This window comes from Populus alba, chromosome 16 (assembly GCF_005239225.2).
Source record: "Populus alba chromosome 16, ASM523922v2, whole genome shotgun sequence".
In the NCBI taxonomy this organism is placed as follows: Eukaryota; Viridiplantae; Streptophyta; class Magnoliopsida; order Malpighiales; family Salicaceae; genus Populus; species Populus alba.
Genome location: NC_133299.1, coordinates 9,381,728 through 9,395,501, shown reverse-complemented (window position 1 = coordinate 9,395,501; position 13,774 = coordinate 9,381,728). Strand labels below are relative to the sequence as shown.

Sequence of the window (13,774 nt, the reverse complement as noted above, 5' to 3'; positions counted from 1 at the left end):
GCTTTTTGCGTGTTTTTAAATAATTATAATATTTATTTTGTAAATATTTTTATATCATTTTAATTTATTAATATTAAAAATATTTTTTTTTAAATTAAAAAAAGTATTATTTTAATATATTTTAAATAAAAAAACAAAATTAACAACAACTACCGAACCTTACCGCATACGTCTACTTTTCTGACACAAGTAACAGCAACCGATTCCCTCTGGCATAACTGCCCACACCATCATCTCTCTGATAGAGAAATGACGAGGTCATTCCAGTAATTTTAGCAGACCAGTCATTGTCAAGTCAAACATCAGATGAATTGTCACGACTGTTATAGACAACTATAAGTCCATCAGGGCGGCACAAACCACAGAACTCACAGCCCATACACCTCTCTCTCCTTCTCCCCCGGCTGACCTCATTCTCTAAAAGTTCCATAAAAACCATCATCATCATGATCATGATCATCACGCCATCCATAAAAACACATAACCCGTTTTATTGTTTCGCAACCATTCACTAATCTACCCACCGTTTCTTCTCTTTATATATTTCGCATCTTCAAAACCAATTCCAAGAATCCACAACGAGGAGGCAGTAACCAAGAAAAGACTAATGGATGCCGAGGTTAGTTAACATTAATAGCTCAATCACTTTCCGTTCTTTAATTATAATTCACTCTTGGCTTAATTTGACTTAATTTCAAGCAGAAAGAAGGTGCCAAAGTTGAAGGCGAGAAGAAGCCCGCTGCTGGTGCAGGTGTAAAGAAAGATGATGGCATGTTTATTTCCGTTTACAAGATGGACATGCATTGTGAAGGCTGTGCCAAGAAAATTAGACACGCTGTTAAACATTTAGACGGTAATATTTGTTTATAACAATTAATTGATGATTAGTTATTAAGGCATTGGAGGTTTCTCAAACGACTGTTTTTGTGGGTTTTTTCAGGTGTGGAAAGTGTAAAGACAGATTGTGCAGGCAACAAACTGACGGTGATGGGGAAAGTTGACCCTGCTAAAATCAAAGCCAGGGTTGAAGAGAGAACTAAGAAGAGAGTTGAGATTGTCTCTCCCCAGCCAAAGAAAGATGGTGGTGCCGCTGCTGGCGGTGGCGATAAAAAAGGCCGATGACAAACCCGAAAAGAAACCGGAGAAACAAAAGGAAGCGGAAAAAAACCACCTCAAGAGGTAAATAAATAAATTACTAAAATTCAATCGTTAATCTCGAGGTGTTCCCCGTATTGAATCCGCAACTATCATAATTAGACGTCGATTATTATTTTTATTTAACAAGTTTTTTGATAAATTGTGGTGGTGGTTGCAGAGTACCGTCGTTTTGAAAATAAGATTACACTGTGAAGGCTGTGTTGGTGGGAGAAACCACTGGTGGTGGCTTTGAAACACTCAGAGGGGATAAAACACACTGTTTTATTACACAAAACCGAAGCTTACAATTATTACACAAAAGCTTAACAATTACACGCCCTCTCTCTCTCTATTCTCTTACTAGTGTTTCTCTCAATTCTCTCCACACAAATAAACACAAGCTGGGCACTCTATTTATAGACAAAATCAGAATACGAAAATCTACTGTTCCAGGTGTGAAGGCGGCTGGCGGCTGCGGCTGGTGGCTGGCGGCTGGTCGGTGGTCGGTGGCTGGTGGCTGGTTGCCTTCCTTGACTGGAACCTTCTGGATTGAGTTTAATTATTCAACAAATCTCCCCTTTAAACTCAATCGAGGGATGTCATGCCAAGCATGAACTTTACTCTTCATTGCCTTCTTTCTGCTTGTAGCCTTTATCCACTAATTTGGCTTTCGTCTTGTAGACCCATTGGACACCTATTGCTTTCTTCTTTTCTTGTGGGTCCTTATCTGCATGGAAACAAAACAGAGTTGTATCTTCCATAACCTGAGTGGTGTCGTACAACTCTTCAAGATTCCGCATCCTTCTTGGTCCTTCTGATGAGGATGCTGATGGTGGTGTTGATGATGATGCTCCTAGTGTGTTCCTCCTGTTGAATACAGGGAATCTGTGTACCGGACTTTGTGGTTCAGCTGCTGGCACAATTGGTTCTTCTGCAGGTACAATCGGTTCTTCGACAAGTACTGTTGGTACTTCTTCACCTTCAAGGATCAAATCAAGATTGATCCATTTAATTGCTTCTTGATCATCATTCCATGCCCAAGATTTATTCTTCTTCAAAAGATAACATCTCTACTTCGTAATCACCTTCTTCGTGATGGGATTATACAGTCTGTATCCCATCCTTCTTTCACCATATCCGACAAAGATGCATTTCTCGCTCTTATCATCGAGCTTTCTTCTTCTTGCATCTGGGATCTTTGCATATGCCACACAACCAAAGACTCGTAGATGAGTAACACTTGGTTTGTGACCACTCCATGCTTCTTCTGGAATGACTCCTTGCAAACTTCTGGTTGGGCAGCGATTCAACAGATACACTGCACATGATACAGCTTCAGCCCAGTATTGTTTGGGCAACTTCTTTGCTTTGAGCAGACTTCTTGCCATGTCAAGAATCGTGCGATTCTTCCTTTCTGCTACACCGTTCAGCTGTGGTGTATAGGCTGGTGTCGTCTGATGTTTGATGCCTTGTTGTGTACAGAAGGCTTCAAAGTCATTTGCTGTATATTCTCCTCCTTGATCAGATCTCACTGTTCTGATCGTATAACCAGTTTGCTTCTCCATAATTGCTTTAAAATCTTTAAAACAATTGAATACTTCTGACTTCCTCTTCAGAAAGTATATCCACGTCTTTCTACTAAAATCATCAGTAAAAGTGAGGAAGTACCTATTTTGTCCAGTCGACATAGGCGTAATTGGGCCACACACATCTGTGTGTACTAACTCCAGTGGCCTCTTTGCTCTCCAGTTGACTTCTTTAGCAAAACTGGATCTGTGATGTTTGCTGAGGACACAACTCTCACAGACTTCTTCTGGATGATCAATGTGAGGCAAACCTTTGACCATCTTCTTGCTTGCTAGCATCTTCATACTCGTGAAATTCAGATGTCCAAGCCTTAGGTGCCAAAGCCATTCTTCACTGTTGGTGATGGCACTCAAACATCTTGTTGCATCATACTGGATGTTCAAAGGAAACATCCTATTCTTGGACATTTTCACGTAGGCCATTAATCTCCAATTGTTGTCTCTAATTGCTAGATGACAATTCTCCGAGTAAAAAGTATAGCCTCTCTCCAAAAGTTGACCTAAACTGAGTAGGTTCTGTTTTATGGCTGGGACATAATACACATCGGCGATGTAGCTGGAATCGCCATTCTTCATCTTGACTGGGATGTTGCCTTTACCTTTGAATGGAACCTTTGTGGTATCTCCAAAAGTAACTAGACCTTGCTTGGTCTCATCTAGATTACTAAATAACTCTCGGTAGCCGCACATGTGATTGCTGGCTCCAGTATCTAGATACCATATGTCCTCCTTTTTCTTATCAAGTCCTTGTTGGACAAGAAATGCAGTTTCTTCTCTGTCATCCTTCTCTACATAGTTGGCTTGCTCACGTATCTCCAACGGAGCTTTTCTTCTGCATTCAGTGCTATAGTGCCCAAATTGATTGCAACTATAACATTTGATATTCCTCTTGTCACGGTTATTGTAACCGCCTCCTCTTCCTCTGGGAGTGAATGCTTGTTGTCCTCGGCCTCCTCTGGTGGTGTTTCTACCACCTCTTCCTCTAAAGCTTGTATTCCAAGAACCTCTTCCTTGGAATCTCTGGAATCCTCCTCTGGATTGTTGACTTCCTGCTTGAGTGGTGTAGCCACTTGATGAAGTCTCCCCTTGCTCATATCTGTCCTTGAGAGACAGCTTTGCTTGTAAGGCATGCTCAATTGCCTTATCTCCATTTCGCTTTACAATCTTCTGCTCATGAGCTTGCAAGGAACTCATAAGCTCATCAACTGTCAACTTGTCCACATCTTTGGATTCTTCAATTGCGACAACAACAAAATCAAATTTTGGATCTAGGGATCTCAAAATTTTCTCAGTAATTCGAGCATCGATGATGGCTTCTCCATTTCTCCTCATCTGGTTGACTATCACCATAATCCTTGTGTGATAATCAGAAATAGACTCCGAGGACTTCATTTGCAATAACTCAAATTCACCTCGCAAAATTGAAGACGAATCTTCTTGATTCTGTCAGCACCTTTGTATTTTCTGTTGGAGAGCCTCCCATATATATCATGTGACGTTTCAGCGGAAGCTATGATCTCGAATGTATCTTCATCAAGACCTTGGTAGATGATGGTCTTGGCTTTGTTGTCCTTCTTTCTGTTGACTTTCAAGGCTTGCTTCTGAGCCTCTTGTAAAACATCTTCTCTTTCTTTGGACTCTGGTTCATCATAACCAGTTTGTACAATATCCAAACACTCTTGTGACCCAAGAAATGCCTTCAATCTGATGCACCAACTATCATAGTTGTCTTTGGTCAGCTTTGGAATGAGTGTATGTGTACCTTCTGTAGTCATTTTGCTCTTTTAATGACTATATCGCCTTCTGGGAGCCGAATTTGACCAAACGGACACTGTAGATCGCTCCGGAATGGTCCAAATAGTCGGGAACCGGTCTGACTTTGTTGAAATCGGGTCCGACAATGGGTGAACCGGTCCAAAAACCAATTCTGTATACGGCGGGCGGTTCGCTGGGTTTGGGTTGAACCGGGAATATTCTGTGGAATATTCGGGGGAATATTCTCTCGCTCGGCTCGGCTGGAAATCGGCTCGGCTCGGCGCGGAGTACGGACCGGCTGGAGGCTCGGCTGGACTCGGCTTGTGGCTCGGCTAGGACTCGGCGTAAGCGGCTCGGCGCGGCTCCAATATGGCGCGCGTGTGGCTCAGTCGTCTTCAACCTCGGGGCGCGTGGGATGCGCGTGGGCGATCTGGCTGAATATTCAGGCGGCGCGTGTGGGCTACTCCGAACTCCGATTTGGCTGATTTTTGCGGCAGTGAGTTCGTCTTGATGAGCTCTACACTGTGGAATGATCAAAACTTGTTTTTGACAATTTTGAAAATTCGGATATACCCCAAAACACTTCTGTTTTCCGACGAACGGGGCTCTGATACCAATTGTTGGTGGGAGAAACCACTGGTGGTGGCTTTGAAACACTCAGAGGGGATAAAACACACTGTTTTATTACACAAAACCGAAGCTTACAATTATTACACAAAAGCTTAACAATTACACGCCCTCTCTCTCTCTATTCTCTTACTAGTGTTTCTCTCAATTCTCTCCACACAAATAAACACAAGCTGGGCACTCTATTTATAGACAAAATCAGAATACGAAAATCTACTGTTCCAGGTGTGAAGGCGGCTGGCGGCTGCGGCTGGTGGCTGGCGGCTGGTCGGTGGTCGGTGGCTGGTGGCTGGTTGCCTTCCTTGACTGGAACCTTCTGGATTGAGTTTAATTATTCAACAGGCTGCATTTCAAAAATAGAGAAAATCATCTCCAAAATCAAAGGTAATTGACTCTTTTTTAAAATTTAGTTATTCAAAGTAGGTGGCAAACTAGTAAAATCAGATGGATGACGTGGCTAATTAAAAACAGGCGTGGGTGGCGTTACTGTGGACGCGGCCAAGGATCTGGTAACGGTGAAGGGAACCATGGACGTAAAGGACTTGGCACCTTACCTAAAAGAGAAGCTAAAGAGAGGCGTGGAAGTGGTTTCTCCAAAAAAGGAGGAGGAGAAGAAAGACAAGGGTGGTGGTGGAGATGGCGTAGAGAAGAAAGAGAAGGAGAAAGGAGGAGAAGCGAAAGCTGAGAAGAAAGAAGGGGATGGAGGGAAGGAGGAAACTTGCTGGTGGTGGTGCTAAGGTGGAGGTGAGCAAGATGGAGTACTTTGGATATCCGGCATCAGCATCTACATTCTGGTTTGATGGAGTGGACGGTCAAAATCAAGTGGTGGAGAGTTACAAAAATCATTACGATCATCCTTATAACTATAATCAGCAAGGTTATTCTGCGATGAATCAACAGGGGTATGTGGTGGACCATCATTATCCTGATCCTGCACCTCAGATGTTTCAGTGATGAGAATCCTAATGCTTGTTCTATCATGTGATGATGGAGATTGGTTGATCGGACGATGGTGGAGAAATTGATGGATACATGAGAGAGGAACGAAAATGTGCATGAGCTTTTAGGAAGGGAAGAGTAAATACCAAGATTACGAGTGGAGGCATAGCAGGGTTAATTTTGGGAATGCATATATGGTTTAGGTTAGGAGAATCCGCAAGAGATGCACTGTTGACCGGCTAGATGGCCGACTGGCCCGTAAAGCCTGCTCAGCTGTTGGTGCTGCTTCTTTTATTTGTTATTTTCTTTGTTTATTTGCTTAGTCAATATGATGAAGGGAATCAATAAAAAAAAGAATTAATCATTTTTTTTAATTCTTAAATATTTATTTAAGGGATCTTCTTTGTATACTGTATAGAGAAAGAATATATTTGCAAATCAAATCTGAAAAGAAATTGTAAAAACACAAACAAAAAAATGAGAAAAACATAATATATATACACCGTTGATAGATGTTTTGTTTTTCTAATTGGAATATAATATTTCACTTTCGAAGTGTTTTCACAACCGTGCCGAGATTATATTATTCATACACAAACACCTATATGCATATATTCAATAAATATAATTCAAATTCAAGATAAAATTAATTATAAATTATGCAATACAAACACAATGTCAAGCAAATATATAATTTTAAAATTTAAAATATTTCTAAATAGCTAAGATTAAATAGATCTTTAATTTAAAATAATTCAACTTAAACAAAATATCAAAATATTATGAAATTAAAAATATTTTAACACAAATATTTTAAATATAAAACTAGGTCAATGTTATAAAGACTAATAGGATCAAAGCATCTCTTGTTTTCTCAAATTCCTACAAAGTATAAACTTGAAAAACACAACATGAAATATAAACCATATATATTAGTGATAAATATAATTTTAAGAAATTAATATCATTGTTAATGAAAATAGTAGTAATAATTTTCAATATTATTTTCAATATCATTGTTATTGAAAATAGTAATGAAAAAAAGCTTTTTATATATGGTGATTTAATTAATTAAATTGAATCAGGTTCGATTTGATTAAATGACTTTTCAAGATCGGAACAAAATATGTAGAATGAAACCGGAACATTTCGGACAAAATTTAACCAAGAAATTCGGAACGGATCGAGCTAGATTTGAAATGAGATGAAAATTATTCCGTTTTGTTTTATTTTTTGAATCGGTATGAAATATTTCGGTTATTCTGGATAAAATAAAACGAAAGTGACAACCTTGATCTATACAATAGAAATTACTCGGGTTTGAGAGATGGTATCTTGGAAGAGAGAGATTAAATAAGATATAGGTGGATGTGGTTTAAAATACAAGGCCGTAAGATGCAAAATGTATTTTCTGAATTTGTTTGGATTTTACTTTGGATATTGTCTTGTTTGATTTAGTTTTTGTTCTGTGGCATAATTTTAAAGGAGTGCGTGTTGGAGGGACGACCACTCGTCGTCGTCACTCCTACAAAAGACAACAATAATGCAGCCCTTGGTACAGATTTTTCCTGGATAGATTTGCTGTTACAGACAACATCCACCTTCGTTTTGTTCTGTGTTGAAGGAGTGCAGTGCTTAGCTGTTGTAGTGTATCTTGCAGTCAGTGAGATTGGGACTCCCCTGTTCAAGGAAGAGGTGGTACTGTAGTGTCAATTTTATATCAAGGTCAGACAGCAATTGGCACTAATGGTCCAGAAAAGTGGCAACTTGGGCGGCTGCCAAGTTTAGATATTTATTTATTCCGTGTTTAGGAGCATAAAAACAAAACAAAAAATGGAGTTTCTAGTTGAGAAGTCTCTTGAATAAATTTAGTGTAGAAATTTATTTAATCACTAAATTATTCGATACAAAAAATAACAAATCGGCTAAAACAAATTATATCAATAGATAGATTTGTTTAGAAGATGAAAATGAATAATTTGCAGAACCAAGTGCAAGTGCAATCTGTGATCATGCATGATACAATTTAGATGCTCAAGTTATAATTACTATTAATTTCACCGATATTGACTAATATTAACTCTTTCTGAACACTAATTAAAACTTAATTAGAGAGCCAAAATGAAACCAAGGTCTTTGTGTGTGTGTGTGTGTGTATCTTTAATGAATTCCTATGGGTTTGGTGATCCATATACGTATGAAGTATAGTAGTTACAGAGATTTTACAGGTTCATGCTTTGGACATGATAATGGGAAACAAGCAATTCAATTATTCGACCACGTACAAGCTGTCTGAATTCTTATCCGTAAAAATTCTATGCGGTGTAGACATTATTCAATTATAAATAGACTGTTTTATTTTAGTCTTAATTGTTAAATGTTTCTCTATAATACCAATACCAATACTAATAAATACTGTCATGTATTTTATAGGCTAATTATATATATATATATATATATTAAAAAAAGAGAGAAGCTTTCAGGTATCAGACTCCTTGAGTTACAAGCGTGCAAGTCTCTGATTCTTTGCATCTCTTCACATGGTGCAAGCATCTAGCTATAGGTATAACTCATGATTAAGAGGTTAATCATTGACTTTGCATTTCTATATTGTTTGATGGACACATCCTTCCAAGTTCAGTAAGCGTTGGGAAAGGTATTCAAAAAGGCCAAGAACGATCGAGGGCTAAGAAATAGAACTTTTTAGCTGATAAAAAAAGAGTGAACTCTCTTGCTTTTCTTGACCAAGCAGAAACGCAACGGATTACGAGATGATATTTAGCAGCAATATTCACGACGACACGGGTTTTGTATTTCTCTTTTGATAGGAACTCGTATGATTGACGGATTACGAATACTGATGTGACTGTAGGAGAAGAGTGCTTCGTGACGTCTATACAATGAACGAGCCAGCCATTATTAGGGTAAAGAAAGATGCCTGTTTTTCTGATTGCGACCCGTTTTTGCACCATTAAAAAAGCTGGATGTGATCGGGAAGGGGCCGACGGGGGTCACAAAATGACTATATTAGCACTCAAATTATGTACATGATCAATTGCCTGTTCATACGATCTAATTCAAATTAGACGATAGACGGATTCCAAGACTTCAAGAACTTCATATGTATGGAAGAATATACGCAATAAAATAACTCTGTTGGAATATCATCTGAGTTTTGGATGTATGCTGTGAACTAGGGGAGGGGAAGGGCACAAATGAGGCATGATTTGAAGTTTGGTAGCTAGCTTTTCTTTCTTCTTTCTTCTTTTAAGCCACCTAACAAAGTAGATATATAGCCACCCTCCAGGAGTGGAAGATATATACAATGGAGTTTAGTGGAGAGTTGAATTTGTCAACATAATTAATTCACTATAGAAACAATAAATTTCGAAAGAGGAAGGTGAGTCACGAATAAGGTCTCAATTTCTGACTCAACCATGACTATGACCATCAAATCTCATTTTTGTCAAACATGTTGGCCTCTTCTATTGGAAGCCATGCATGGTAATGGATCATATAAAATGAATTGATGAGAGCCATGACATGCATGATAATGGATCATGGCATATTCTTGGATCGCCATGGATTGTCAATCACAAATTTAATATGAAGTGAAATCGTGGGGCATATTGGCTTTGAAAGGGGTTTAGTTTTGGAATATACATTTGGAGATTTTGCAGTTTGCCCACCAGACAGAAATGAAGGGGACCGTTTGTGTTTAAAGGACCCACACATGGTCCCGTGCTGGATTGTGAATTTGCACGCTACTTCATTAGCTGTTTAAGTTTATTTGGTATTTCAACGAGATGGTATGCATGTGTGTTGCTGCAGGTTTATAAAATAAATGAATTTGATAATGTTATAATTATGAATCAGTTCTAGATAAATAATAAAAATTAAAAATATGATAGAGTAAATATTTCATAACGGAAAAAAAAAGTTGTGTTAGTGATCAAAAACTTAGAAACTGAACAAAATAATTGTAGCAATCCACAATGTTTTGTAGGGAAAGATACAGTGTTTTCACCACATGATTTAACATTTTCTATTAATAAAAAGCAAAAAAAATTACAAAGCTAAATTCTCTACCAACTTAATATTAAAAAAGAATAACAAAGATAATTTTAAAAGGAAAAAAACTCATAAGAAAAAACGTTGTAGCAATTGACAATGTTTTGTGACACTACCAGAAATTCGCTTAATACCAACGGAATCACCGACGTAATATTTCTGTCGGTATTTTTCGGTCGAAATTACCGACATAATATTTCCGTCCGTCATTCGGTCGGTAATTACCGATGGTTTTATTCCATCGGTAATTACCGACCGAATTACAGACGGAAAGTTCAGAATTAATGAAAAAAGGGCGGGTAGCTGACGTGGAGGTTTTGGCGGGTGATTTTTCCGACATAATCACCGACGGATTCAAAACGGGTGACCCATACGTGTGATGGGACCGGTTCACCGTAAAAAATACCGACGGAATCATCGAGAGATTTTAAAAGGCACATCCGTATGGGTGACGTGACCGGTGCACCGTCAAGAATATCGACGGAATCACCGAGGGATTTGAAAAGCAGGTTCGTGCAATGACGTGTCGATTTCCCGTTAGAATTACCGACGGATGCACCGACGGTTTTATGCCATCGATGAGGCCGTCGGAAAAAAGTTAATATATGGCCACTCTACCGACCCTCTCCTCCCCTATTTCTCCTTTTTCTTCATAATCCTAACTCTCTCCATCTGCAAATAACCAGCCCCCCCTCGCCCCCAAACAAAAATCTTCCTCATCTTAGCATAACAAATTGTATTTCTTGAAGTTTTGTGGTCACAACATCCGTGTTCTGATTTACCGACGGATTTTATCAATTTTTGCAAGTAATTCTATCTTTTTAAATTTTAACATTTAAATGTCAATTTTATTGTTTTTTTAGTATATGTATTTTTGTTAGTAGATTTACATGTTTTATTGTTATTTCTCAAAAAAATTTGTAGTATATGAATGTATAATTTTATACCTGTTATGGTTTGTTTTAGATTTTGTAAGATTGTATTTGTTTGTAAATTGTTAAAACTTTATGGAATTACTGAATTACATGTTCTGTTTTGAAATAATTAATAGCTTGCTTAATGGGTCCTTTTTAAGTTTTATCGATGGTATTGCATAGTGGTAATTTTTGTTAATTTATATATATTAATTTGTATGGACGTTGATAAATGATAATGAATATTTAATATTTATGAGAAGTTGTGATTGGTTTGTTGGATAATCTCGAGGTAAAGTAATATTTTTGCAAGTTTAGTTACCTAACTTAGTTAATTAATACATGATGATCGTTCATGGATGTATCTAGATTCACCCCAAGGATTGCGGATGATGGATTATTGTAACGGGGTTCAAGGTTTTATTAATTTCGCAACATCTATTCCCAGAAATTTTACTGGAGGCAGTATTAGGTGTCCATGCAGGAAGTGTCAAAATAAAAAGTATCTGCATCCAGATGTTGTAATGATGCATCTTCTACACAAAGGGTTTGTGGATGATTACCAGTGTTGGTATGCACATGGAGAGGTATTTGTTAGTAATAGGAGAATGAGAGAAATGGTGGTTGGGTCAACTTCTAGTGCTAGCAACGTGCATGAAGCGGCAAATGACAACACTAATCCTTACAGAAACATGGTTATGGATGCAATGAGAATGAATCAAGGTAATGTCAATCAATGTCCAATCGTAGAAGAACAACCTAATGCAGAGGCAACTAGGTTTTTTGATTTGTTGAAAGATTTTGACGAACCATTATGGGATGGCTGCACAAACCACAGTAAATTATCGACTGTGGCACAAGTGTTCACCATCAAGTCAGATCACGGGTTGAGTGAGGCAGGGTATGACAAAATTATTGATTGGGCAAGAAGCATTTTACCTGAAAGGAACAGGCTGAAAGAGAACTTCTATGCTGTGAAGTCTATGATGAAACCCCTTGGTTTAGGATACTAGAAAATTGACATGTGCCCTAACTTCTGCATGTTATACTACATTGAAAATGCTGAGATGACCGAGTGCATGACATGCAGGCATTATCGTTACAAACCCAGAACTGACAGGGGAAACACTCTAGTGGCATATAAAAAACTTAGATATTTCCCGATCACACTTAGACTGCAGAGGTTATTTATGTCATCAAGGACTGCTAAGCATATGATATGGCACCAAACACATGATGCGGTTGATGGTGTGATGGTGCATCCTTCTAACGGCGAAGTGTGGAAACACTTTAACAGTGTGCATCCTGACTTTTTTGCTGAATCAAGGAATGTCCGTCTTGGGTTGTGTATAGACGGATTCAACCCGTTTGGGTCATTTGCTGCTCCCTATTCTTGTTGGCTGGTCATACTCACAGTTTATAACTTGCTACTGGGAATGTGTATGAGGCCGGAGTTCATGTTTTTATCTACTGTCATACCCAGTCCAAGCAGCCTGGGGTGGAATATAGATGTTTGTCTTCGACCGTTGATAGATGAGCTGATGCAGTTGTGGTCCTCCGGAGCTCTGATTTATGATATATCGAGGAAACAAAATTTCCTTATGAGGGCGGCTTTGGTGTGGACTATCAGTGATTTTCCAGCTTATGGAATGCTTTCTAGTTGGAGCACGCATGAGAAACTCGCATGTCCATACTACATGGAAAACAACAAGGCATTCACTCTAGCAAACAGAGGTAAAGTTTCTTTTTTTGATTGTCACTGTCGCTTCTTGTCACTTAATCATAGGTTCAGAAAGAACATAAAAGATTTCTTTGTTGGCAGAGTTGAAAAAGATGTTGCATCCCTGCGTCTTTCTGGTGAAGAATTGCATCATGTTGTATCAGAGTACGGTGACATTGTGTTTGGCCTTTAATCAGGTAAGCAGCAGTTTCCTGGTTTTGGTTTGACCCATAATTGGGTAAAGCGAAGTATCTTTTAGGAACTTCCGTATTGGAACACCAATCTTCTCCGCCATAACCTTGACGTCATGCACATCGAAAAGAACGTGTTTGAGAATATTTTCAACACCGTTATGGATGTGAAGGGGAAGACAAAGGACAACATGAAGGCTAGATTGGATATAGCTTTATACTGTAACCGTAAAAATATGGAGTTGGTTTATGAGGAGTCACGGGTTGCAAAACCAAGGGCAAGCTTCGTGTTAGAGAAAAATGCACAATTGCTAGTCTACAAATGGCTTAAGAGTCTGCGTTTTCTGGATGGACATGCATCGAACATATCAAGGCTTGTTAACATAGAGGACTGCAGATTGTATGGAATGAAGAGTCATGACTGCCACGTGTTTATGCAAACACTCATCCCATTAGCTTTTCGTGATTTGTTGCCAAAGGGAATATGGGATGCACTGACGGTGATCAGTCATTTCTTCATAAATATATGCTCCAACTAGTTGAATGTTGAGCATATTGAGAGGCTTCAAATGAATATCATCGAGACACTATGCAAACTTGAGATGATATTCAGTCCTTCATTTTTTGACTCAATGGAGCATCTCCTTATACATCTACCGTTCGAGGCAAAAGCTGGAGGACCGGTCCAGTATAGATGGATGTACCCATTCGAACGGTGAGATATTACAGTTGTAATGGAATTCATATCTAAATGTATTTTCTATGTTTTTCTTAATTGTAAATACTTGAATTGTAATTCAATGCAGGTACTTGTTTAATCTCAAGAAAAAGGTT

General features: G+C 38.5%; 1 protein-coding gene and 1 long non-coding RNA gene across 3 annotated transcripts; both read left to right on the top strand.

Annotated features, from left to right (window-relative positions):
• The first annotated feature begins 436 nt into the window (after positions 1–436).
• LOC118045952 (heavy metal-associated isoprenylated plant protein 5-like) lies at positions 437–1,158 on the top strand. Of its 2 annotated transcripts, none has more exons than XM_073405213.1 (3): positions 437–619; positions 700–853; positions 941–1,158. In XM_073405213.1, the coding sequence occupies exons 1-3, from the start codon at positions 608–610 to the stop codon at positions 1,120–1,122; spliced, it is 348 nt and encodes a 115-aa protein (XP_073261314.1). In that variant the 5' UTR covers positions 437–607; the 3' UTR covers positions 1,123–1,158. The 2 variants fall into 2 exon arrangements, with proteins under 2 accessions (XP_073261314.1, XP_073261315.1); XM_073405214.1 differs by having other exon boundaries at positions 442–619; positions 703–853.
• Positions 1,159–4,833: 3,675 nt separating this feature from the next.
• Positions 4,834–5,810, top strand: LOC140954311 (uncharacterized). The gene is made up of 2 exons (XR_012168150.1): positions 4,834–5,489; positions 5,577–5,810. It is a non-coding gene; the product is annotated as an uncharacterized lncRNA (long non-coding RNA).
• Positions 5,811–13,774: the final 7,964 nt, after the last annotated feature.

What these genes read in the sequence shown, in the direction of transcription:
- LOC118045952 (XM_073405213.1), top strand. An exon ending in CGCTGTTAAACATTTAGACG is followed by an intron (nt 854 to 940) that starts GTAATATTTGTT and finishes GGGTTTTTTCAG; the next exon opens with GTGTGGAAAGTGTAAAGACA.